This window comes from Rhineura floridana, chromosome 4, assembly GCF_030035675.1.
Source record: "Rhineura floridana isolate rRhiFlo1 chromosome 4, rRhiFlo1.hap2, whole genome shotgun sequence".
Lineage (NCBI taxonomy): Eukaryota > Metazoa > Chordata > Lepidosauria > Squamata > Rhineuridae > Rhineura > Rhineura floridana.
Window position 1 is genome coordinate 4,242,501 of NC_084483.1, and position 27,719 is coordinate 4,270,219.

General features: G+C 42.2%; 1 protein-coding gene across 6 annotated transcripts in view; it reads right to left on the reverse strand.

The window, feature by feature from the left end:
* EHBP1 (EH domain binding protein 1) overlaps positions 1 to 27,719 on the reverse strand; it is a 400,871-nt gene that overhangs the window by 68,098 nt on the left and 305,054 nt on the right. For all 6 annotated transcript variants that reach the window (XM_061622278.1, XM_061622277.1, XM_061622276.1 and 3 more), the window contains 4 exons: positions 17,059 to 17,180; positions 14,412 to 14,550; positions 14,134 to 14,240; positions 10,871 to 10,994 (listed from right to left, as the gene is read on the reverse strand). In XM_061622278.1, coding sequence (XP_061478262.1) covers positions 10,871 to 10,994; positions 14,134 to 14,240; positions 14,412 to 14,550; positions 17,059 to 17,180 — 492 coding nt within the window. The remainder of the gene's footprint in view (positions 1 to 10,870; positions 10,995 to 14,133; positions 14,241 to 14,411; positions 14,551 to 17,058; positions 17,181 to 27,719) is intronic.

Below are 27,719 nucleotides of genomic sequence, written 5' to 3' on the forward strand. Positions count from 1 at the left end.
AATCACTGTGCTAAACTGGGCTCCTCTGTTGTTGATCAGCGAGATGCTGGAAAGACTGCACTCAACTAAGATTTTCACCAAAATTCTAAGTTGGACCTTACAACCTTGTAAGAATCAAGGAAGGAGATGAATGGAAGATTGCCTTCAAAACTTGATATGGGTACTGTGAGTACATAGCACCTGTTGGGTTCGCCAATACCCCTGCCGTCTTCCAAAATCTCATGAATGACATCTTTTGGGACTATTTGGATCAGTCTGTGATAAAGAATTTGGACGATATCCTTATATACTCCTGATTCCCCAGCAACATGAGACCCACATGAGAGAGGTGTTGCAAAGACTGCAAGAGAATCACATGCAATCAAAGGTTGAGAAATGCAGCTTTGACCTCACCACCACTGGGTTACCACATCACTCTTGTTGGGATAGAGATAGACCCAGAGAAGGGTCATAGTGTGTTGACTTGGCAGCTGCCAAAACCCAAGAAGGATTTACGTTTTTAGGGTTTTACCGCCACTTCATTTCTACCTTCTCAAAGATGATCACCTCCCTCACTGCTTGTCTGAGGGGGAAAGGAAACTTCTGTTGGACTGAGGAGGTGCAGCAAGCTTTTGAACGCTTCAAGACCTTGTTTGCCTTAGAACCCGTCCTGAGACATGCAGACCCCTATCTGCCATTCATGGTCGAAACAGATGCCTCTGATGTGGCAACTGGAGCTGTTATTTGGCAACCCCAGGCTTCAAGGGAAGAGATGTACCCATGTGCTTATTTCTCCAAGAAACTGACACCACCGGAGAAGAATTACATTGTAATGGGAGAAGGAATTGCTGGCTATCTGCAATGTCTTTGAGGTCCGGAGACACCATCTGGAGGGGGCAAAATACATCATAGAGGTTCACACAGACCACTGCAACCTGGAGAACCTTCTGACGGCACAAAGGTTGAATCAGTGGCACATCTGGTGGTCCCAGTTCCTTGCCTGCTTCCAGTTTTGGATACCTTTTTACTCAGAACTGCAGAGCTGACATGCCTTTATGCAAGCCAACCACAGCAAGAGCCACCTTTGGGGCACATCATACCACTGGATGGAATAGTGGCTGCATTGTGTAGCACTCCCTGGATCGAGGAATTGTGAACCACCCAAGGAAGGGACCTCTTTGTTGCCAAGAGGCTTCACAAGTTTCAGGGAGGGACAGAAGGCAGTGAGCTGGGGTTCATTCATTGAGGGGATCTCCTCTACCACTATGACGCATTACGCCTCCTGGGAAGCTACAGGAGGCAATGCCATGACAACTCTATTGCAGGGCACTTTGGCCAGTACAAGATGTTGCAGGTGGTTACCAGGGATTTTTGGTGGCCAAAAGTGTGTAAATTATGCATATCACTCCCAGTTTTTCCTGAACCTAACTGCCAACCTAGCTCTTCCTGCTGTCCTGTCCCATGTGCATGAGAGTCAAGGATGCCCCTGGGCATCTAGCTGGATTGGTTGATGGGTTGCCAATGCCAGAGGAGCCATGGCGGATGGTCACCATGGACTTTATCACAGCTCTCCCACTGTCCAAGAACACCACCATTCTGCTAGTGGTGGATGCCTTTAGCAAGACGGCCCATTTCATCCCTTGTACAGGCTTGGTAACTGCAAAGGAAACTGTGCAACTATTTATTGGGCATGTGTTCACATTGCACAGACTCCCTAGCAGTCTGGTCACATACTGGGGCCAGAATTCACCACCTGGTTTTGGCACGTGCTTCTACAGCTACTGGAGATTGAACTTCAATTGGCCCACCAACCCCAGACAAATGGCCAGATAGAATGCACAGACTGGAGCAATATCTGCATTCTTATGTCAGCTGCCAACAAGACAACTTGTTCTTGCTCCTACCCTTAGCAACAAACTCCCTTCTTCGCTAATTATGGGTATCACTCCCAGTCTTTCCAGAACCTAACTACCAACCTGGCTGTTCTCACTGCTGCCAAATTTGTGCAAGAACTACAAGCTATGCAGGTGTTGCAAGAGCAATTAGACAGAGCCAAGACTGCCCACAAAAAGGCTGCTGACCAGCATTGACAGCATGGAGAAGAGATCCAAACAGGAGACTGGGTTTGGCTCTTGACAAGGCTTCTACCCAGTAACGCCATAAACTGGATGCCTGGCGTATCTGCCCATTTGAAGTGGAAGTGCAAATCAATCCCATGGTGTTCAAACTGCTCCTACCCCCATCCTGAGGATCCATCCAGTGTTTCATTGCTCCCTGTTGACACCAGAGGCTCCTGCATATCCATACTGGCAGCCCAAGTCTCCCCCAGCCGGTTGCTGGGCACATGGGGAGTGCTGTGGAAGGGGCATTGACAGATGGGCTGTCCTGCTCACTAGTCAGAGTTGGGCCACAGATGGGGACAGAGTGATCTGGCCTACCAGGCCAAGAAGGTTCCTAGTTGTGCATTAATAGTACACCATCTGCTTTTATAACGGTGGTTCTTTAACACCTTGCCATCATCCTTACATTGCCTTCTTAAAACAAAACAAAAACTGTTACTTTCTAACAGTTTGGCTCTAAGAGAGACTGCAGGTGAATATAGATGACCTTTTACTAAATGGTAATCTACCACTGTGTGCATATAATCAATATTGGAAGTTTTACTACTCTGTTTGCTGCCTTGGGCTCTTTCTGGAGGAAGAACCAGGATAGAAATTTAATAATAAATAAAATATATGGTCTGTAAAAAGGTCAGAAATCTATAGAAATCAGAGCTTAGTAACATTATACTCACCACTCCGCACAATGTTACAAATAGTAATACCATGGTAGGGTAGCACTTAGCAAATATTGCCTATATTCACCCTGTGTAGAAGTGGATTCCAGCCATTAGAGCTCTCCAGTAAATACACTGGGTGGTATCCAACTATTGTGTCCTTTCAGTGCAAGGATTTACACTTGTACAACAGAATTTTCCTCCTCTCCCCACATGTACTCTGTGCCTTCCCCAAACCTGCTCTAGAGAGTTGGGAGAAAACCTAGAACAGATGGGGGGTGGGAGGAGGAGGGGGAAAGTTCTATTGTGCAAGTATAAATCCTTGCACTGAAGGAATGAGTTACAGAGTGCTACATTGGATACAACCCATGTGTTTTAGCTGATTAATCTGGATTTTACTCAATTGATCAATCAGTTCAAATAAATTTGGATATCATGAAAACTTTAAAATAGTTACTCTTAAGAGGATGCAGATGGGAATGCAAGCCAGTTACAATTGAGTACACAAAAGCTAGAATATATTGTTATTCTGTTCTTTTCCATTCCCTATTAGACTAATAAAATAGAGTTACGCAGTGCCTTAAACAGTTTCAGCCTCACAGATTATTTCCCACCAACAATTAAAATTCCCCTCTAACAATTAATAAACTAAAGTTTTAATTGATTATTCTGCCAACTAAATTGATTAAAAATTGCAGTCACACCAACCATGTCTGCAAGTTACACTGTAACTGCAAACATGACATCAGCTTATTCATACTGCTTATGTCATTGAAGCACTGTTTCCTTCTCATTTTTATAATGTGCCAATATATTTTAAACTGAAACAAACTGAGATGGCCATTCCAGGGTGGGGAGAAATGTGCGGGAGAGAAGTAAATACAAAGAATTCTGATGCTGGAAATACAAACATGCTCAACCAGTTACGCCTTGCAAATTAAAATGACGAAAATTCAATGACAAATCAGTCACCTGTAATTTTAATTAACTCTATTTGTAACACCTTTTAGAAACACATTATTGCTTAAGTCATATCCACCCGATAATCAATTGAAGCTACACATGATGGAACAGTTGTGTTTTAGATAGGTGTGGAGAAGCAAGACTGTTAGTTTCACAAAAGCCCAACACCTATTATCCAAAGAGGAATGACTCCATAATATTCCTCTGCCACACACAGAGCTTCCCTTATGGGCTAATTTAAGCAGCAATGTTTATAGCAGGAGTGGGGAACCTTTTCTGGCTGGTAGGCCAAATCTCCCTGACCCCTAACAGGCCAAGTCTGACAGGCGGGTGGTGCTACCCATCAATCACCTTAGATCATAGTGAAGTCAGGTGATGCTGTGCTTTGAAGCCCTGACTGTTGGGACTTCAAAGTGCAGCAGAGGGCTGTTGGAAAGCCAATTGCTGTTTGCAAAGAATTCTGAAACAGCTGCATGAAGAAAAAATGAAGAAGAAGCCTGCTTATTCCATAAGGGGAGAGAACCTGAAATATGTGTACACTGTTTGAGGATAGGAGAAAGCACAAATTCTTTCTATGACTTGCTGGGTAAGTAAAGGAAAACATGTGTCAAAAACCAAAGGCACAAATTTCTTTATTGTTGCGGAGTTCAACGGAAGGAGGAAGTCGAATCTCCGGTAAAAGGGGTTGAGGTCCACTCAGCCTTCCATCCATCCGTGGTCGGTAAAATGAGTACCCGGCATATGCTGGGGGGTAAGGAAGGCCGGGGACGGAACTGGCAATCCCACCCCATATATACGGTCTGCCTAGTAAATGTCGCAAGACGTCACCCTAAGAGTCGGAAACGACTCGCACTACAAGTGCAGGGACACCTTTGCCTTTTAGTCTAATCCTGGGTCCTCAACATGGCACCTGTGGCACTACTACAGCCACAGAGACGTATGATGTGTCCTGCCAGGTTCTCTAATTTTCTCTGTGCGAGATTATAAATTATAACGGCTGTCTGAGTTTCTTGTCACTCTCCCAAACACTGCCTGTGTTATCTACTTAGGTCCTCTCCCATTCTGATTGGCCAGCAGACTTGGAAAAGAAGAGTGAGGAGAGTTCTTTCTGTGGGAAGTATCCAATTAGAAGACAAAGAACAGTTCTAATTGTACACTACCAGAAGAAAGAGAACAGTTGTAATTGGATGCTACCAGGAGGAAGAAGTGTGGATTCAGAGGAGTGGAGACAGCAAGGAATGCCTGTGCCTTGGTGCAAAAAGGAAAGGTAGATAATGGGAGAAAGAAGAAAATTAAGCAACCAGAACCTGGGAGAGGGAGAAAAAAATGGAGTAGCCATGGGCTGCAGGGGGGCAGGGAAAAGTAAAATTGAGCAGCTGGTGGAGATGGGAAAAGGGAGCAGCCAGGGCCTGTTTGAGAGAGAAGGGGTGTGCATGCAGAGCTTGGAAAAGTTACTTTTTTGAACTACAACTTCCATCAGCCCAATCCAGTGGCCATGCTGGCTGGGGCTGATGGGAGTTGTAGTTCAAAAAAGTAACTTTTTCAAGCTCTGCATATGAGTATGGGTGATGATCCAGCAGAGACAGACAAGGGGGGGTTGGGAATATTTTGTCTGCCTTTTCTGAAATAGGTGATTTGCCTGGGGGAAAGAGAGAACGTATGCCATCTGCTTTGTGACTGACCATGCCCATCTCAGGAGCCATTTAATGACAGAAAAACACAGAAAGAGCCCTGCAAGACCAAAGGTCCATCTAGTTCAGCATTCTGTTCTCACAGTGGCCAATCAGATGCCTATAAGGAAGTCTACAAGAAGGATCTGAGCACAAAAAGCAATTGCTCCTGCCTGCCAAAAATTCACAATAATAAAAGAACCCACACACTCTTTCAAAATGTCTAATGTGCCCATGGGCAAAAAAAAGGTTACAGACCTCCGGTTTGAGCCACCTTGAGGGTTTTTAAAGTCAAAAGCCAGGGCGAAAACATTTTAACTAAATAAATAAAAATAGGAAAGACAAAAATAGGTACAACGTGAGGAAGCAGAAGTACATTCTTGAAATGGGATACCAAAAGCTACTACCGAGTCTTGCTACTTGTCAAGGTCTGGGTCAGAGGGTGAGGAGGCTGATTGAACTAGTATGCTCTGGCCATTCTGGGATACAAGTGGAAAGAAAAGGCAGTCAGTGTCCCAAGGACCAAAAAGGAGGGGGGAAATCTCAAAATGCTGTGTTTCGGTCTATACTGTATTGGGCCTGTGTCAGGGGATAAAATAATTAAAGTTGTTACTAAATCTTAAAGCATTTTGCTATTAGAGACCTTTACAGATAGCTTGAATTTTATCCCCTGATGAAAGCCCAGAATAGTACAGGCCGAAAGCAGTTCGGATTGCCTAAAAAATAAATTCTTTCACAGTATTTTGGGATCCCCCCCCTTTTGGTTTCATTCTGGGATTCAGCCATTTCTATCTTGGAGATCTTGGGGCAGGGAGAGGGTTAAGTTCACTGATGCAATGACTCCTTTGTTTTCACTCTATCTTTTGGAACCCACCAAGTAGTCCACACTCTGGTAGGAGCCTTTTCTGGCTGCACAACCAACACTATCTCCTTAAGATGCTTCAGCTGTACCTTTCATACTAGTCTATATCACGTAGGTGGCCAATTGCAGGACAACGGAGAAATGTGCCATTTGCATGAAAGGATTCACACTTTTAATATTGGGAAGGAGGGAAATCCTGCCTTTTCCCCAATCACTTGCTCTGGCCACCTCACTCTTTTGGATATGCACTAGTGCAGGAAAGAAGAACAAGACAGGATCAGGTGAGTAAAGAATAATGTTTAGGTGATTATACAGCCACAAGAGTGGCTGTATACTATAGCCAACGTGGATTTTTCACATTCCGCTATGTTAAATTGAAAATGCCCCCCATGCCATTCTGATGCTTCCCATAAGATCATTTCAAAACAAAACCTTACAAAACTAATAATACTGAACTCAGAAATGCTTGCTTAAATTTTCATGGCGATACACAAAACAGTCAGAGAGACTCCCCCCCCCCAAGGCAGCTAGTTCCACTCTCAAACAGCTTTTATGGCAGGGGTGGGGAACCTTATTCAGCTACATTCCCTCCTGGACAACTTTCTGAGGGCCACATGCCCACAGTGGCCGGGGCCAGAGGCAAAAGTGGCCAGAACATCGAATGTAAATATTACTTTTTTACAGTTGGCAGGTTTCTATACATACTCGCACACCCCTCTGTTTTCCATGGAGTCAAAGAAGAGGCATGGTCAGATTTCAAGGACATATTTCAGCTGACCAAAAAACATCAAAGAGGATGCAAAGCAGGCCAAGCAAGGTCCAGGTCCCCGAGCCCAAGCTCCCGCAGCCTCCTCCCAACATAAACCAGCACCAGCAGCAGAAGCCTGGGGAGTAGCAGCTGAGCGAGCCCAAGGACATGGAGAGGAAGACAACATTGAAACCGCAAACAGCTTAGCTGTAACAAATACCTGTCGCCCTTCTGCCTCTCGGGAACTGCCGCCCCCGCTAACACCACCTCCTCTTTCTTGGCAGTGCCGATAATGATAATGTTATTTAAATTAATTTTTGTAAATTGTATTGCTTTTATTGTATTTCTATACCTGTGTTTATTTTTCTTGTAAGCTGTCTTTAGGGCCTTTGGCCGAAAGGCGGGGTATAAATAACAACAAACAACAACAACAATAATAATAGAGAGTTCAAAGTCTAAAAAGAGAGAGAAAAACCCAGAGCCCTTTTGATCAATCCTTTCTCAGCAAACTTGCACAGGATCCCATTTCTTAACTCCCGGATTAAAAAGCAGAGAAATTCACTAATAGGCAAAAAACCTTGCGGGTTAAGAACGTAGCTATAGCCCACAGATATTTTTATCAAACTTTAAAAAGCAGGGAAATTGGGCAGCTATAGTGAATGCACCAGGAGAGCAGGAGACCTGACCTCCTCTCTGAGATATTGTACTGCCCTACAAAGGTGTCAAAATGCAAACACCATTTGGGTTGGTCTTTCACAGTCCAATCTACTTGCTGTGTAGCTTGGAAGAATTTGGGAACATGTGCCTCTGAGCATATGGTGAGTGGTGGCAACACCTGCAATCAGCCCAAATAATAGAAAGAAGACATGTGCTGTGCTGATCTTGTTTTAGCAGGGAGGAAGCAACAATATTAAGACAATTGATATAGTTCAAATATTTGATTTACTTTGCAATTTTAGTCAAGTGCAATATATTCTAGCAAAATGCTAGGTGTGCTCTATGTTTTAAATTGACTGTGCCCACCTTGCCTTAAATGAAGTGGTTTAAACATAGCAGACTGAAAACTTGCATCCTCTTTTTTCCAACAGCTAGAGGCATTGCTTAAGTAGCAACAGAGCTTGGAAAAGTTACTTTTTTGAACTATAACTCCCATCAGCCCCAGCCAGCATGGCCACTGGATTGGGCTGATGGGAGTTGTAGTTCAAAAAAGTAACTTTTCCAAGCTCTGAATTATAATCCGTCTGATTTTACATCAAACTGCAGTTTCAGATTCAACTGTTAATGCACCCAAAATAGAAATAGAACATAACCTCCAGTTTGAAACACAAAAGGCTGTCTTCACCATCATATGACACTGACCAATAAAAAGGCTTTGAAATTCATAAAAATAAATTTGACACAGATTTCTAGGATGAATAATGAGGGAAATAATATTTTCTAGATTAGATCTCTGTAGAAACATCAGTAACACAGGAAAGAAGCAAAGTAAGAAGAACTTGAACAAACATACACAAATATAATTCTCCATCTTTGGAGATGGCAAGTGTTGCCACCACTCACCATATGCTCAGAGGCACATGTTCCCAAATTCTTCCAAGCTACACAGGAAGTGGATTGGACTGTGAAAGACCAACCCAAATGGTGTTTGCATGTTGACCAATTTGTAGGGCAGTCCAATATCTCAGAGAGGAGGTCAGGTCTCCTGCTCCCCTGGTGCATTCACTATAGCTGCCCAATTTCCCTGCTTTTTAAAGTTTGATAGAAATATCTGTGGGCTATAGGTACATTCTTAAACCACAAGGTTTTTGCCTATTAGTGAATAGGGTATGGGTATGCAAGCCATATGGAACACACTGGGAAAGGATTTCAAAGGAATTTGCAGAAGACAAACTGATTTCCCCTCAAATACCCAATAATACATCATATCAAAGAGTTACCAATACACCACCAGTTTTGCTAATATTATTTTCTATATAAGTAACAGCTGGTTGTTCTTGAGATATCCTGACATGAAGACAAATAGGATAGTGACAGAAAGGGGAGGTAGTAGATGAAATACTCTCTCTTATATTTGGATTGATCACATTTTGAAAAACTCAGAGAATATCTACCTCAAACATGGTGGTCTTAACTGAAGACAAAGACCTTTACCAAAGAACATTATTAAGTGGAGTAAGAAAGATGTTTCCATGCATTATGCATTTACCAAGCTGACTATATATACAAAACTGAAGTATTTAAGAAAGTTTGCTAACAATCAAAACAACTTATTTCTTACAGTTCTACCATTTGTGTCATGTTTAAGTGGTAGAGGTGTGGATGGATCCGTGTAGGGCAATGACCACCAATATTTCCTTTGTACACTATGCAAAGGTTTAAATATGTTAAATAAAATATAATAATGAGATGAAATGAAAGCATATACCCTCACATGTATACATGTTTGGTTTTCTAGTCATTACCTAGCCGATTTGTTCTTTAAAAAAAAAATTAGGGTGATAAATACCTCCATATATGGTATGAATGTGAAATAAATTTAGAGGAATTTCTGTTTCAATGTATCGAGGTCTGAAAAGTATATTCTCTACTCTGTTGATAATAGATGTAATAAGTATGTTTTTCTAATATTCTCTCTTTTTTTGCTAAACAGTAACTAATAAAAAAATAGACAGAGATAGAACATTAGGAAAACATACCATTACATCTCAGAAGAGTAGATAGTATACTCAGACTTAGCTATATTGAATAGAGTTTCCTTTAAATTTATTTCACGCTCATACCATCTATTTATCACTTATCATGTCTATCATCTTAAAAAAGAAAAGAACAAACAGGAGTTGGCTAGGAAATGACTAGAAAACAAAAAAAGAGCTTATATGCGAGGGCATATGCTGTCTTTTCATCTCGTCATTATATTTGATTTAATATACTTGACGTATTGTCTTGAACTTTCACACAGTGTGAATTAATAACAGCATTTGTCCAGATTTTTGTTAATTTATGGCTTTCCAGCGTAAAGTCAGAGTTTTACGACTGCATTAACATTAGCCTGGGGTTATATCAACTTTACAGAAGGATGTGGTGTGAGACAAATACATTTCATTCCACTGAGCATTATTTAATTTCTTTCATTATCAGACTCATATTTGTTTCAAAGCACACGATAGTGGTGAATCTCATTCCTTCCTCTCCACCCCAATTCATAACAACAATCAGTGTTTTAAAACCCTTCTGATATTTTTTGTGGGTTGGATCTCATCACAACATAGTTCACAAAATCCCAACTACATGCTTTAATCCTTTTTTACTATATACCAGCAACACAAAGTATTATACAGTTTTTTTTAAAAAAGCCAACTTGCCCTCCTGAAAAAAAAATAATTGTAGAGCATCAGAAACCAGATAGTATTCTCAAATTTCAGTGATCTAGTCAGTGGAGTCTCCCCCCCCCATACTGTGCTCTGTTTCATGTGGTACATGGCTTTAGGTGGCCAAATCTCCCCCCCAACACACACACACTGAATCAGTAGAACAGTGAAGATCTTCCTCTCTCTCTCTCTCCTCTCTCTCTTTCTCTCTCTCTTTTTTAGCAGTGGCATATCAATGAGGCACAGATGTGTATTCCAACTCTGCATGGATGAGCACACTGTTCAATAGTGCTGGCTCACACGGTATCAGGGCAAGTTATCACTTCCCATGAAGGCACTCTTATCACCAGGGCCCAGAGAGGTGGCTGCAAATCGCAGCCTTTTTATTTTCAAGGCAGTTTTGCTGAACATTCAAGCTTCAAAGGTTCACACTTCCAAAACTCTATAAGAGTTTGTGAACGCTCAATTTGCCAAAACTGTTTACAGTGTAATTGGGCACCGTACCTGTGTCCATGAGATAGCGAAGGCGCTTCTCCACCAGCGCGGCACGGGTGTCAATTTGCTTTTGCTCATTCTCTAGTGCTGCCAATTCTCCTACAACATACTGACTGGTGTCTTTGAACCCTTTCTGTTAAAGAGAACAAACAAGAAAATACATCACTTGTTAAGTTGCATTTTTCCTTTCCAGAAAATCTTAGTAAAGCACTTACCTAAATATCATGCTTACCACCAAAACAGAAAACATAGTTCATAACTCTCACCCATTTGCCCAATTTCATTTTGAGGTGTTGTTATATTAAAATACCACTCCTTGAAGGTTACTTTTAGTTTCACACCTCTTCACTAACTTTCCAATCTCTACAGAATTTTTTTTTTACTTGTGCTGCTACAGAATACCACAGATGATCTCAGAAAATAATCCAAGTATACCACAGTCAGTTCTAACCTATAAATCTGCTTTTTCTACTACAACAGGGAAAAATACCTCACAAATATGATTTTATTCTACACAGCCAATTTGTAGCCACTTTTTAATATATATAAAGGAGCTGTACAGGACACTACTGGAAACAGCTAAATGTATAAAGGTTTGGGATTTAAACAAAAAAAAATCAAAACAAAACAAAAATCTCAACCACCACGAATACCATTCTTTTCTGCATGTATTTATCGTTTGTGTAAATTCTAATGGTGACATTCTACAAAGATGATAGTCTACAAAGATAATCTTCTGGTTTTCCCTACAGTAGGACCATGGACCGTGAAAAAGACAAATAATTGGGTGTTAGAATAAACTAAACCAGAACTGTCACTAGAAGCTAAAATGATGAAATTGAGGGTATCATACTTTGGACACATCATGAGAAGACATGATTCACTAGAAAAGTCAATAATGCTGGGGAAAACAGAAGGGAGTAGAAAAAGAGGAAGGCCAAACAAGAGATGGATTGATTCCATAAAGGAAGCCACAGACTTGAACTTACACGACAGCTGCCATTGGAGGTCGCTGATTCATAGGGTTGCAATAAGTCGAAATCGACTTGAAGGCACATAACAACAACAACAAAGTTGCTTACATGTCTCTACATTGGCACAGTAAAAGTATTCCTAAAATACTGTTGTTAACAATCCTTATCCTGACAAGTGGCAACAAACCTGGTTACACAGATCCCTGTGCCCCACCCCCACACACAAAAGGAAAAAAGTCTGTATTTTGGGTTTGGTTCATCCCAACCTCATAGTGACACCATTTTAAAAGTTCCAAATATTTCATTTGGAAGTTGTGCAAAAAAGAAAAAAAAAAGGGTTACTGATTATTAATGCTATTCTGAAAGTTATGAAAGCAAACAGCAAATCTCCAATGTTAGTCAGATACCTTTTAGTTACAAGTGGGATGCAATTTTACCACAGAACAGTGTTTAAGAAAATAGGGGACTTAAGTCATCATATGCTGCAACCAAGGCTCTGTTTTGGTAATGGACAGCTAAGGTGGAAAAGGATACACTACTTGACAACAACACCCCCCTTTCCAGATTTACTTTGGAATCACCAGTAAGCCTCTTTGAGGATCTTAATTAAGCCTCCTTGAGAGCAGGTTAAGGCTGAGCAGCTCATTTTGGGAATCTAATTAAAGGAATGGATGTATAGATATTACATTTTGAGGAAGGAATAAAGTATGATATTTCCTTATCACTGCCTCACTTGTTGCTGGATGAGACAGTCAGCCACACTCAAACGGCAGCTGAATGAATCAATAGAGAAAGTTATTTTTAAAAACTGAGATAAAAGCTCATGATGTGGTATCTCTCTCAGAACCGACCAACAGTGTATAAGTTTTGGGGCTGGCCATTCATGCAGATATGTGGGACACTCCTTCACCAGCAGAAAGGAGAAAAACAGCTCTAAAAGAAAGCCTGTTTTACTTATCTTCATCCTCCCAAATTGGTTGCTATAGTCTCTCAAGTATATGAAAGGAAGGACAAATGTGGGTGGAGGAATGATGATGAAAGGTAACTGCATATTATTCTTTGTAGTTAATTGAAAAGAATACAAAACTTTTCCAATGCCAGCTGTCAAGACCATACAGAATACTATTAGATTACAAGGAATGCTGGGTGAGGATGAAACTTCCCCAGAGTTCAAATGCAGAATTTGCATATATATTATGAACTTGCTGAGCAACACCTTTTCAGTTTAATTAAAGCACAACTTGTTCTTATAAATAATAATAATAAAAATCAGCTAGCAAAGTGCTAACACGTGTGGTCATTTAGAAACCTCAAAACCTGGCCTTTGAAACCGGAGACATATATTTTTAGGACCCACCCTATCTTGTCATTTTAGGTTGTTTTTCATTATTTTTAATGCTTTATTTTAAAATTGTTGTAACCTGCCATGGGACCTTTGGGTGAGGGGCAGAATTATGATGATGATGAAGAAGAAGAAGAGGAAGGGCTCTTCATATTCTCTAGATAGCACTGAGTACCTCAGCAAAAATAACTACATATTTAGATACACGATGGACAGCAATAAATAGCCATCATGAAAAATTATGTGGTACCTCCAGACCAAAAACGAAAAAACAAAAAGGGGGGTGGCAGCAAAAGAGAATAAAATAGAAATAAAACATATTCAGGCCAAAACTTGTTCTTCCTGCCTCTGTCCCACAGCTGTCCATCAAAAGCAGCTTTCTCCCTGCGGTCTATCAAATATTTCCCTCACAAATCAATTTTACACATGATCAGCCCATACCCCTACTGAGCTGAACCTCCCCGTTAATTAAGTGAAGAAATTACCATATATATTATATTAATGCAAACATCATTCAGCTAGTAATTCACGGCTGATCTGGATAATGGAAAGGTTGAACACCCATTAACCCAAGCCAACAAAATGGGTTGGCTGAGAAATTCTAGCAGGTCTCATGTGACTTTTTCCTCTAACTTCAGCTCTGCGGTATCTGCTATTGTAATAATTAAAATCCTCCCGGTAGATCAATACTGGAATCTCTTTATGGGAAGTGCCCTGATGGAAATGTCTCAAGGATGCTGGAGCTGCGGAACTCTGAAAAATTCATTTTTTTTATCTGACAATTATCACCACGCTGCAGACTAATTCAACAGCGCACCCCTCTCACTCTGCTTTGAATACACTGGAGATTGACATCTAAGAAAACCTAACATCTCATTTTAACAAATAAAGGCACTATTTCCACATACAGTTGAGAATTATCAGCAATCATGAAACCAGACAAAAAATTAATATACATTAAGCACTTCATCTTCTGATGGCTTCCTCTGAGTTTCAGTTATTGCTGCCTTCTCCTCATTTCCTCTCTTTGTATCTTCCTGTATTGATCTCTGCCTTTTCATCTCTTGAAAAAAAGAGAAGAAAGACATGTAAAATCATTATAATACTTGATATTTGTGTATTGAAATGTGGGCTTACATTATCTGGTTTTTAATATATTTATTGTTAAATATTATTAAATCATAAGATTGGGTGTGGGTAGTGGTGGACAGCTTTTTAGAACATTTTTGCCTACCTGGTCTGTTTTCAACATATTGACTGAATGACTGAAGCTGAGTTTTTCTGACTGTGGAGTCCTTGTTGAACACAACAGGATTTCTAAAACATTCTGTTGCTTTTTGTAATCGCTCAGCACGATGTTCTTCTGTCTCATTCTGCCAGAAAACCAAAACTGTACATCAAATTCTTTTGTTTATAAATGAGTAGTTACAAATGATAAAGATATATTTCAGCAAGAGAGTTGTCTGTGGAGAAAAATTACTGATTGTGTCAGATAAAAATGATATCAGGAACCAGAAAAAAGTGTTCAGCCTGAAACAGAGTTTTTGGCAAAATAAGCCCCTTTGGTTGTTAATTTGGCAACTTCAGCCAGGGTTCTGCTATTAGATACAGAGATCAGTTAACTGCATCCAATATATTTTTCGGCAAAGCAAGGTTTAAGGAATACTTACTCTTCTCCAACATAGATTCATTGAGCACAGTGTATATATGTTAGGACTATACAGCAGCGTATATACTCATGAACATCCTCTTATCATTTTAAATAGCATAGTGGCTCTAGTCTTTTCCACACACTGTTTGCCCCAGTAAAGAATTCTGCCACCCTGAACGGACCCACAGACTTGTATGACAAGAAGAACTCACTTCTAATTTTATGCCCATTGAGGTAAACCACTAATGCTGGATGAAGGATAAAAGGTAGGATTATATGAACTGCATTTCATCAGCTATAACTTTCTGAATCCAGATTTGTAAGTAAGCCCTTTACAGCTAAGGAAATTACAATTACCGCTTCTCAGAGCTTCCTATGTTAATATTGGTAACAAATTCAAATGGATCTATCCCAGAAGACTAAACCACCACAGTGTGTGGAAACTGAAGATACGAGGTGCTGTGTACCAAACAAATATTTCATTTTATACCTAATCTATTATTATTTTTATTAAGTGTTTTGAAAGTAAATAGGGAAAGGCTAAGATGCATGACTAATAGCTAAGCCTGCTGAATGCTGAAACTGGTTATCAAAAGCTACCAAGACTTTGCCCTTCCTCTGCATTGAGACAATTGGTAATGAGGGAGTTCTCCAATGGCCTATTCTCTAGCCTCAAGGAGGCCTGGGATACAGAATCCTCCAGGGAAGGTAACAGTTTATCCTTTTCCACAAACACAGAATGCCTCATTTATAAACGTGTAAACTGTATTTTATTAAAAACACAAACCCAACTCAATGCTGAAAGCTCTAACAGAACAGATGGATGCCACATATTCTTCCTTACAATATTAAAAAAAGTGTTTAGACCCGGCTATCCTTTTTGTTGTGATAACAAAGAAACGAAAGCACACCCAATTAATACAAAAATGTGCATTTAGAACAAGTAGTACTATTTTTGTCAAATTGACCTAACAGAGAGAGTTGGTGCGCCATTTACTGAGTTTACTTTTTTAAAAAAGCATCACTAGTGCCAGAATTGTGTTTTCAACAATCAAGCAGCTATGATTTTGCTTGTCTAAGAAAGAGATCTCTTCCAGCTCCTCATACAATAGCCACCTGACAGTCAAAATGCAGGTCTTTACCAAAATAAACAAACATGGCTAATTTTTTAGGCCTGGCAACATGCTAAAATATCAGTGCGATTAGCCAGTAAATCCCATTTTAAGAAGCCTTTTTATGACTAGGGACTTCTGCCACTTTACAAATGTATTCCTCTAAGCCCACTAATTCAGTTAGCCTTTTCAATCCATTGTATTATTCTGAGGCCAGCTTCATTTTGCATTAAATCCACTGCAGAAAGCTAAATTGAACGCAAAAAATCAGACTTGATCCAAGCTTCCCTTTGTTCAAAGATAGAGACTGAAAGTCCTCTGCTGCTGCCACACACTTTCATCACCAATTTATCGGAACCGACAGTGTGAGGGAAAAAGCAATGAAAGTCATTGTTTTGGGACTTCAAAGCATCTCTGTATCTGGGGAAGGAAATCCTTTCAGTCAGCAGTGTAGACACCCACAGTCTGCAGGTGGGTGAAAAGTTATATATAAGTGGATCTGCCCCCACAGCCATCAAAATCTTTTCACGTAGTAGTAACAGCTGTGATGTAATGAAGACATAAGATGCACCAATACATATATTGTATTTATCTATGTGTATATAGGTAGAGACCAAGATCTATATCCCACTCTCATTCCAAAATATGGCAGAATTTCTCCACTATCTAAAAAATATGAGGCACAAATCTCAAAAAAAATGTATTTGGATTTATGTGATAGTTTGATTTCAATAAAGCAAACCTGGTAGCAACGGCTAAAAGAGGTTTTAAAGAAGGCCCAACCCACATTTATGTAAATGAGAGAACAGACTTCAGTAGGAATAGGATAATCTGCTTAACTTCCTACACTGTTATAAATTTAGAAAACTAATTGAAATAAAGAATGCCAAAATAATTCATAAAACAGTAGCCAAAGGGAGCAATCACGTGCTATACAACCAAGCACCAACCACAAGAGAACACACTATTAATACACTGGCAAGCGTAAAAAAGTATATTTCCTTATATGGCTGTACTTTTGGCTAGGAAAGACTTAAAACAGTTTTTTTTTCACCATGGAGTGCAAATCAGAATCTAGAAGGATCAGGTTCTAGGACAAAAGATTAGTCAAAACTTACCTTAGACTCTGTGCTATCTGTGACTGCCTTCTGAGCAGCACCAAGAAGTGAATTTGCCACCTGTGGCTGAGCTTCCAGGAGCTTCTTCAGCTTCAAATCCACCAACTTGCTGTTCTGTTCAACTAAATATGCAAACACCAAAAAACAAGAGAGAGAGAAAAAGAGAGTTGTATTTAGATACAGAGTCAGCGCAACAAAATATCAATTTAAATTGCAACTGAGTTGAAAAGTAAATAATGAACTTAGAATTTGAGGTATATTCTAGAGCAATAATTTGTCCAGTCCTTTTTTTTTTTTTAGAACCCTTATATATTTTTACAGTTATGACTCTTGATGCCTCTCCTCTCCATGCCCTGGCTGATCAACTATTTACAAAGTGGCCCATAACGAGGGTTGCCAAATCTCCGGTCTTTGCCTGGAGACTCCGGTTTTGGGGAGTCCTCTCCAGGTCTCTGGGTGAATCAACCCAATCTCTGGATTCTTAACTTTCATTTAAAAAAATAGGTTTCTAGGTGGCCCACTGCTGTCATGGAGAATTATGGTAGCAGGGAAGGACGGCATTACTCTGAGAAAAGAAAAATGGTCCCTCAGAAGGGACCCACTCCTTGGGGGACAAGCAGTTATCTGGTCCTGTTGAGGTTACTTCTCTAAGAGTGAGTGAGGATCCTGGTAGTGGGCAATTCACTTATTAGGGACACAGATAGTTGGGTTTGTGAAGGGTCTGCAGGCCTCAAGGTGATTTGGCTACTTGATGCAAACACTGTGGATGTCATTCATAATCTAGATAGCCTGATTTATAGTGTATGTTGGCACCAATGACATGCAGAAATGTAGCTGTGGAGTCCTGAAAATTAAATTTAAGTTGCAAGGTAGGAGGTTGAAAGCCAGGACCTTCAATATAGTCTTCTCTAAACTGCTACCTGCTTATACAAGGCAAACTGGACAAGCACAGTTGAATAGTCTCAAAGTGTGAATGAGTTGGTGCTGCTGGGAGGAGTAAGGGTTTGGCGCTGGTCTGAGAGGAAAACATAGACAATAGAGCAGCCATACCTGAACTCTGGTGGAATAGAGAGAATCAGTGGGACATGGTCATTTCTGGATACAAACTCTGTAGAAAGGCCAGAGAAGGTCATACTGGAGTTGGTATCACTTTATATGTCAAAGAGTCCAAAAAGCTAGAAATCCCAAAAGGGGCAGACTCCTCCATGTCATGAGCATGGGTGGTAATAATGGGCCCCAAGAGTCTTTTAGTACTAGGGATGCACTATTGTTCCCCTGACCAAATGCCCAGAGTGATACTGAGAAGAAATTATGAAGGCATCCAAAAGACGAAGTGCTGCAGTAATGGATGGCTTCAACTGCCCTCACATAGTCTGGGTACATGTGTTTTCCAATGCTGATAAAGAGGTAAAATTTCTAGATAACCTAAATGACTGCCCTAGAACAGTTAGTCATGGAACTGACTACAGATGAGGTGACCTTGTATTTAATCTTAAGTGGCTCTGAGGACTTTGAATGATATGCAAATGTTATTGAACTGAACGGGAGCAGTGACCATAGTGCTATTCAGTTTAACTTATTTGTAAATGGATAATTACCAAGAAAATCCAGCACAGTCATATTTGACTTCAAAAGAGAAAACTTATCAAAAATGAGAGAATCTCATTTGAAGGGTCAATTCAAAACCACAATCATAGAAACTTAGGTGGAACATATACCACGGATCAGGAAAGGTACCACCAGGGGTAAAAGTATGCCAATGTGATTAGTGAGCAAAAGGTATTAGAAGCAAGAAAGTCTTGTCCGAATGAGAACAAAAAGGAACACAAAGGGTGGCAAAAGAAATGCAAGGAATGGGGAAAAAAACATAAAAAATTGAGCACATTGGTAAAAGCACAAAGACCCAAAAAATATTATACAGCCACGAGAGTGGCTGCATACTATAGCCAGCATGGACTTTTCGCATTCCTCAATGTAAAATTGAAAATACCCCCCATGCCATTCTGATGCTTCCCATAAGCTCATTTCAAATCAAAACTTTACAAAACGTATAGTCCTGAACTCAGAAACACTTGCTTAACAAGTGATGACACACAAAACAGTCAGAGATAATCAAGAGTTCAAAGTCTAAAAAGAGAGGGGAAAAAACCCAGACCCCTTGTGGACTTTTTTCTGTCAGAGTTCTCATAATTTGTTGAAATTAATTAAAACTCAGCCGTGTTCACAGACTACCTGTAATCCTTCATCTTCTGTAGTTTAAAAGTTACAAAAATGCCTGGCTGATTTTTAATTATTTTAAGAATTTAGCATTGAATTCAATGATAAGCCTGGGCATGCTCAGTAAGAACCAACTGTCAGGGTTCTAAAAGCCAGACTCACAGCTGCTGGGCTTCCCTAATCAGGGAGCCACACCCACATCAGATCTTTATTTCACTTTAGACAGTCATGGCTTCCCCCAAACAATCCTGGGAAGTATAGTTTGTGAAGGGTGCTGAGAGGAGACTCCTATCTCTCTGACAGAGCTCCAGTGGCCAGAGTGGTTTACCAGTCAGCCGCTCTGATTGAAGCTCTGCGAGATGAACAGGGCATCTCCTAGCAACTCGCTCTACATATCTCTTGATCTTGTGGTCGCTCTACATATCTCTGTCGGTGAAGCATTTCTCAAGAATGCTGCCATTGTGGCTGCTGCCCTAGTGTAATGAGCCACTATCCTGGCTGGCTGTGCAAGTCGCAGCGAAGCATATGTCAAGGTAATACAGGTGGAGGTTGAAACCTTGTTACCCAGTGAAGCTGGATGAAAGGAAACAAACTGACTTAGAAAAGGCTTAGTCTTGGAGATATATACTTTTAAGGCTCTTCTCACGTCTAGTGAGTGCCACGCCTTCTCAGTGGGGTGAATAGGGTTAGGGCAGAAGGAAGGGAGCACTAACTCTTGCTGACAGTGAAAGGTAGATAGAACCTTAGGACGAAAGGAAGAGACAGTGCGAAGTACTACCCTATCCTTATGAAAAATACAGAAATTCTTATCTACAGATAGGGCATTCAGCTCAGACACACGACGGGCCAAAGGAATGGCCACAAGGAACAGAACTTTAAAGGAGAGCAAACAGAGTGGAATTTGACTTAAGGGCTCACAGGGAGGTTTCTGGAGGGCCATTAAGACTTTGTGCAGGTCCCACATGGGGAAACAATGAATAGCAGGTGGCGCTGATAACGTTGACCCTAGAATAAAACGCTTCAGTAATGGGTTAGAACCCAATGGTTGTTTGGGGCATTTAGATAGGATTGATGAAAAGTTGAAGCTTGACGTCTCAAAGTGTTTGGTCTGAGTCCCATTGCCAAGCCGTGCTGTAGGAATGAGGGGATATCTTTAATCCCTGCTTTACTTGGGTCTACACCTTGTTTCTGTGACCAAGATAGAAAGGTTTTCCACATGGCCTTGTATATCCTGACAGTAGAAGGGCGTCTGGAGGCCAATATTGTCTGTACAACTTGCGTTGAAATGCCTTTTTTCAAGAGACGTTGCTGTTCAACTTCCATACATGAAGAGCCAGCCATCCGGGATCTGGATGGAGAAAGTGTTCCTGTGACAACAGATCGTCCCTGAGAGGAATCCGCCATGGGGAATCTACTGCTAGGCTGATGAGTTCCGGAAACCAAAGTCTCTGTGGCCACCAAGGAGCCAACAAGAGAACCTTTGCTCCTTCGGCTCGTACTTTCTGGAGTACTTTGGGAAGGATCGGAAGAGGCGGAAAGGCATATAATTGACCTGGAGGCCATTGGACCATGAGAGCATCGATTCCCTCTTCCTCTGGTGTCTCGTAACTGGCGAAGAGCCTCTTTACTTGCCGGTTGCGGCTGGTGGCGAAAAGGTCTACTTTGATCTTGCCGAAGCATGCCAGTATCGCCTGAAAGGCCTGAGGATGTAGCATCTATTCCCCTTGATGTACCTTCTCTCGACTCAACCAGTCTGCTTGACTGTTGTCCTCCCCTCTGAGGTATTCTGCCGTGAGAGATTCCAGATGCTATTCTGCCCACTGGAAGATGAGTGAAGCTTCTCTCTGGAGAAGGGGAGAGCACGTGCCCCCCTGAGGGTTCAAATGAGATTTGGTGGACACATTGTCTGTCCTGACCAGTACTGCCCCCAGTTGTATGGATGGTGTAAAGTGTGTCAATGTCAGGCAGATCGCCTGAAGTTCCAGCAAATTGATGGGAAGACTGAACTCCTCCAGTGACCATGTTCCTTGTACCATCTGACTGTTGCAGATGGCGCCCCAGCCTGATAGGCTGTCATCCGACATGATCACTATATGTGGGGGGCTCTGGAATGGTACTCCCTTGAGTAGGTTGGGTTGGTGTGCCCACCACATCAAGGACTGGCGAACCGCAGGAGACAGTAATACATTCTGATGCTGCCTGGCTGCTATCTCGCTCTGGAATGACAATAATGTCCACTGAAGGGTGTGAGAGTGATGATTTGCCCAAGACGTTGTTGGGAAGGCTGCTACCATCAACCCCAGCACTGAGGCCAGCTGCATGAGGTCTGCTGATATGGAGGTCATGAGATGTGATACAGCAGTACGTATCTTGTTGATTCTGTCTTGTGCCAGCCATATTGTCCCATGTTGTGTGTCTACGGTGGCCCCCAGATGTACAATGCAACAGGAAGGAAATAAATGGCTCTTGGTTTGGTTGATTAGGAAGCTGTGATCCTTCAAGCAGGCTAAGATGACGTGTATGTCCTCCCAGGCCTTGCTTAGCGATGGGGACTGAATGATGAAGTCGTCCAGATAAGGAAAAATGTGGACACCTTGCACCCTGAGGTGAACCACCAGGGCAACCATGATTTTTGTGAAAACCCTGGGAGCAGACAACAGGCCAAAGGGCATGGCCCTGTATTGAAAGTGGTCATCTCTGACTGTGACCCTGAGATAACATCTGTGGGGTGGGGGAAATGGGAACGTGTAGTTAGGCTTCCTTCAAGTCAACTAAGGAGAGGAAATCCCCTGTTCTCGGCACCTCCTTGATTGAGAGCAAGGTGTCCATGCCGAACTTGCGGCATTGTATGTACTTGTTCAGGTTCTTGAGATCAAGCACTGCCCTGAATGACCCATCCTTTTTTGTGACAATAAAGAAAATTGAATAATTTCCTAAAACTCTCCCGTCGGAAAGGGTTCTACTGGAGATATTTGGAGCAGATGGGAAATCGCTTGGAGGGTTCTTGCTCTCTTGTCCTGAGAGGCCAAGAGAGGAGATGGGACAAACCTTGCTGGTGGGGGTGATGTAAATTCCAGCCTCAAGCCATTTCTGAGGGTGCGCAATACCCACTGGTCCGACAACGTGTCCCTCCAATGCTGGGCAAAGCGTTGGAGGTGTCCCCCCACCGAAGGAATGCTGGCATCAAAATTGATGTTTGTTCTGGTCTATTGGGAATGCGTGGTTGGCCCCTTGTCTGTGGACGTTGTCTATACCAGAAGGGGCAATTGGTGCATGTGTCTCTAGTTTGTCCCAATGCTCTAGAGTTCTGAAAAGACTGGGACTGCAGATATGGGTGGAAGGCTCTTCGAAACAGCCTTCTATCCCCTCTTTTCTTAGAGGATGGCATAGACCTCTTCTTGTCCTTAGATTCCAAGACACCTGCTAGGGCCTTGTCACCAAATAACTTACCTCCCACGTAGGGTTCCAAGGCCAGGTTAGAGCAAGCTGTGGCATCTGCTTCCCAGTGACAGAGCCATAGGGTCCTACGGGTGAAGACGCATGCTGCTAAGGACCATGCTGCAAATTGCATGGCGTCCATGGATGCATCTGCCATGAAGGTCACTGCTCAAGAGATTTTTAGCAAAGACTTGCGTGTTCTGGCAGGGTCCTGTTGTGGGCCGTCCAGAAGGTCTTCTAGCTATAAAAGAGAGGCTCGTGTGAAGACAGAGGATGCTGCTGCTGCTGCTCTGATGGAAAGTGCAGAAGCCTCATGTACCCTTCTGAGGCCTTGGTCTAGTTTGTGTTCTGTCACGTCCTTAAAGTGTGCATATGAGTCTTTAGGATTTAAGGATGGATTGAGGAGATTTACTATGGGAGCATCCACTAACAGAACTTTCAGCTGCTCCATAATCTGCTGATCCAAAGTATAGAATTTGTTAGCAGTTGACACTGACTTCTTGATCTGTAAAGGGACATCAAACTTGGATTTTATCACTTTAGGCAGTAATGCAGGGAGTTTGAGCACCCTGGATTTAGGTTTTGGGTCTGGGCATACTGTCAAGATCCTGGATGTTGACAGAGCTGGAGGATCATCGGGGGAGTGTAAACTGAGGGCCTCCATTGCCTTGCACAAGAGGGGAAGCAAATGGGACTCTTGGAAGATTCTGTTGGTTGAAATTTCCTCTGAAACTGACTCCCCACTCCAGTCCTCTTCATCTAAAATGATCAGCTCGTTGTCTGGGTCAACAGGAGCGTCCTCTGTAGGTTGAATGTGCCTACCTTGAGTAGTAGTGTAAGGATCAGGTGAGTTGTGTGGTGCAGAAGGGTGCAGTTTGGTGATGGGATGGCAGAGGAAGAATCCTGTGCATCCTGCATGCCCTGGGGGGGGTGCTATATAGTGCCTGAAAGATCCCTGGCCAAATCCACTAAAAGGGAAGTCCTGAGTTGATCCTTCAGCTGCTGAAGCATGTGATCCGATAACTGTAGTGGAAGAGGCTGGTTGTGTGCACAACAGGGATGATATGCCCCTCCTTGCCAGCGGTGTGTAGGGGGAGAAGAGGGAGGAGGCTGGCATCCTTCCCCATCTGTAGCCTGGACAGTCTGGTAAGAGGCAGACGTATCTGTAAAGCCCATGAAATCCTCAGGAGGATCTGGTGGAAAAAACTGAATCCAAGCGAGGATGGGCATGTATGCCTTCCTCCTCAGACAGTGACTCCGGGTCCTTTCTAGACCTGAAGGCAGTGCTGTGTGAGTCCCTCCCCTCCTCTACAATATGATCCCCTGAGGCCTGCCTGGTCTGGCTGGTGTGTCTGCAAGCCGAAGATGGTACATCATCTGAAGCCACCCTGCCCGCTACATTCAATGCCTCAGCCACCTCCAGTCTGCCGCAAGAGGGGCAGGCTACGGCCATCTCATCTGGGCGCTCGGCCCAAATGAAGGCCCTGTGGCCTGCCTGGGTACTGGCGGTGGCATTGGTCCTGGTCCAGGCAAGAGTGGTTTGGGCGGGAGTGGCTTGGGCCTCTTCTCCTATCAGATTTGCAGGTTGCTTTCCCCATGGGGCAGCCGCACGGCGGGTCTTACGGGGGCTGGATGCCTCAGGCCTCTATGTTCCCGTTGACACTGTGGGGTGCGGTGGCTGGTGCATCTTGTTGCAGCCAAAGGGTAATGCTGCGCCGCTGATTTAGGAGGGTGGAGGGAGACTCCTCCTGTGGCTTGCAGCCTGGGCACTGCCAGTCCAGGGCTTGTGGAAGCAGGCTGGTGCTCTGAGGCAGGAAGGGAGTGTTGATGACTTCGAAGCGCTGCTGCTAGACTCCCATCTCTGCGGGCAATAAGGACCCCGTGAGGGGGGTGAATGGCTAAGAGCAGTGGTAGTGAGCCTGTTTAGGCGGAGGGGAGAGGTGCTCGGTCCTCCGTCAGGCATCCCTTATGGACTTTTCACCCTTCTGTGGGTAGGTGGAAGAAGGGAGGGGAATCCCTTTCTTGGATTGCCTCACGCCGAGGAAGGGCTCCGGGGGGGAAAGAGGAAAAAACAATTTTTTGTCGTTTAAAAGGGGGAAAAGGGAAAGGTCAGAAATAAGAACAATACAAAGATAAAGACAAATACACGTAATGAATATACAGGCCTGAACACAGAGCAGAGAGAGAGATCAGCCGTTGTGTGTGATGGCAGAAGAGAAACTGAGCTGGGAGCTACACAGAACAGGAAGTTCCCGCAAAAATCAACAATGTTCTTCTGCTTCAACTGCTAGGTGGAGGTACCTACCCACCTGTTATCATCTTGCACAGGAGAATGTAATTCTGCATCTTTGGAGACAGCAGGTATTGCCACAACTCACCATATGCTCAGAGGCACATGTTCCCAAATTCTTCCAAGCTACACAGCAAGTGGATAGGACTGTGAAAGACCAACCCAAATGGTGTTTGCATTTTGACAAATTTGTAGGGCAGTACAATCTCTCAGAGAGGAGGTCAGGTCTCCTGCTCCCCTGGTGTATTTACTATAGCTGCCCAATTTCCCTGCTTTTTCAAGTTTGATAGAAATATCTGTGGGCTATAGGTACATTCTTAAACCGCAAGTTTTTTTTGCCTATTACTGAATATGTAACTTGATTCTAAGATCAGTCTCTGTACATGAAGACTGAAAGTGGCTAATATAACCAGTTTTTAAAGGGGGATCAAGAGGGGGTCCAGGAAATCACAAGGTAGTTAACATCTTTTCTGGGAAAACTGGTGGAAAGTATTATTAAGGATAGAATTAGCAAGAACTTGGGGTCGTACTGGATAGCTCAATGAAGATGCTGACCCTGCTGTGAAAAACGTGAATTCTGTGTTAGAAATCATTAGGAAAGGGACTGAAAATAAAACTGTCACTATCATAATGCCATTATACATATCTATGCTGTGACCACATTTGGAATACTGTGTACAGTTCTGGTTGCCTCACCTCAAAAACTTTACTGCAGAGCTGGAAAGGGTTCAAAAAAGGGCAACCAACATGATGAGGTTAACCAACTTCCCTATAAGAAAAGGTTACAACATTTGGGGCTTTTTAGTTTAGGGGAAAAAAAGGTGACTAAGAGGGGACATGATAGAGGTGTAATAGAACCTGGGACCATCCAATGAAGCTGAACATTGGAAGATTCGGGACAGACAAAAGACAGTACTTATTTATACATGGCACAGTTAAACTATGGAATTCGCTCCTGCAAGAGGCAGCGATGGTCATTAACTTGCACGGCTTTAGAAGAGGATTAGACAAATTCATGGATGCACGAGGTGGAATGCCTCTGAATACCAGTTGCTGAGAATCACAAGCGGAGAGAATGCTATTGTATGGCTTGCAGGCTTCCCACAGGCAACTGGTTGGCCACTGTGAGAAAAGGAAATTTGACTAGATGGGCTTTGGCCTGATCTAGCAAGGCTCTTGTGTTTTCATGAAAATTGTCCCAAAGCTGCTATGGCTAAAATCCCCAACACCCAGTGCTGTGTTCCAAATCCACTCCTGCCCTCCCACTGCTGCTATTAAACTAAACTAAATAAACAAGATTGAGATTTGATAATACAGATCTCCAGATGTCTTGTAATTTCAATATTCCAAATTTAAATGACAAAATACGGGCCTTATTCTAGAAAAGAAAATGACTGAAGCTTGCACTGCTTTAGTAAAGGTTTAGTTACTACACAAGTGATAAATGATACTTTGTCAAATTAAGAAAGACATTTTTCAGAAGAGGAGAAACAAGAGGTACTGTAGTGTAGTAGCTAAGTGAATCAGGGAGTCTCTGGTTCAAATCTCACCTCTGCCATGAACTCGCTCGGCAAGCCAAGCTTCAGAGTCTCAACCACATCCCCAGTTTGCAGAAGTGGGATAGCAATACCTAGCTAGTGATTTGGAGGGTTGGTGTAAGAGTTACTGAAGGAAAGTTAGGTGAAACACACTTTGAATATTTTGAAGTGCTAGGTATTATTACAAACAGGTCCCAGCCAAAAACCAAAATAAATGTCTGACTTCCACACAAATAAAACTGAAACATATGAAAACAAAAAACCAAAATGGTTGTGGGCTTTAAAAAACATCCTTCTTGAATGCTTGAAGAACCCAGAAAAAAAATCCAAGATACTAACTATTAGGATTTCTACAAGAAATAACCCATGAGAATAAAATACAGAAGATCTGGTTCACAGCAAAAGCAATAATCTTACAGGAACCCAAGAAAGATCACTGACTCGCAGTGTTACCACCGTATCTCTTTTCTAAGCTGTATGTGTTAATTACTAAAAGGATTTTCCTTCAAGGAATTGTTTTCACCTTTATGTTCTGAATATAGATGAACCTGATTTCAGACCAAATTGCAGTGAATGATAAAACAATGTTACAAGCTTGCATTAAGAATGTTTCCAGAAAAGGCCAAGAACAGTCAAGGGGATCCCTACATTCAGCTGCTCACTCATATAATAGTTCTTGTAAGTTTCTTAGAAATTGTCACTTGTAGACTCATGCCTGTGGAAATGCATCTTGAAATGTACCTTGTTCCAAATGGGGCAAAACTCCCAACTTCTAGAGATCTCAAAACCAAACTGTCGTCTTGTGGGTTCTGTTCACTCATCCTCACTCTTCACAGAGAGCCTTCTTACCATGGTTACTGCTTTCACTTAACCATACAATACCAAGCCAGGATCTCAATCACCTATAAGGAGGTCTGAATGGTAACCAGAATTAAACATATCTTCTACGTGATACAGCTGTGATTAGCAAAAGTCTAGTATCCTGCTGTTACTTTAAGAATGCCTTAACATCCTTCCAGAAGGGCATAGTCCACTATCCTCAATTTGAAAAAAATGTACAAATACAAGGTTTAGTTATCATTCTTATTAACTATGTTTTCAGCATAGTTATAGCAGACTTTAAAAATGCTGCCATGATTACAGGAACTGCAGCTGACTGTATCCCGCATTACCCAGTT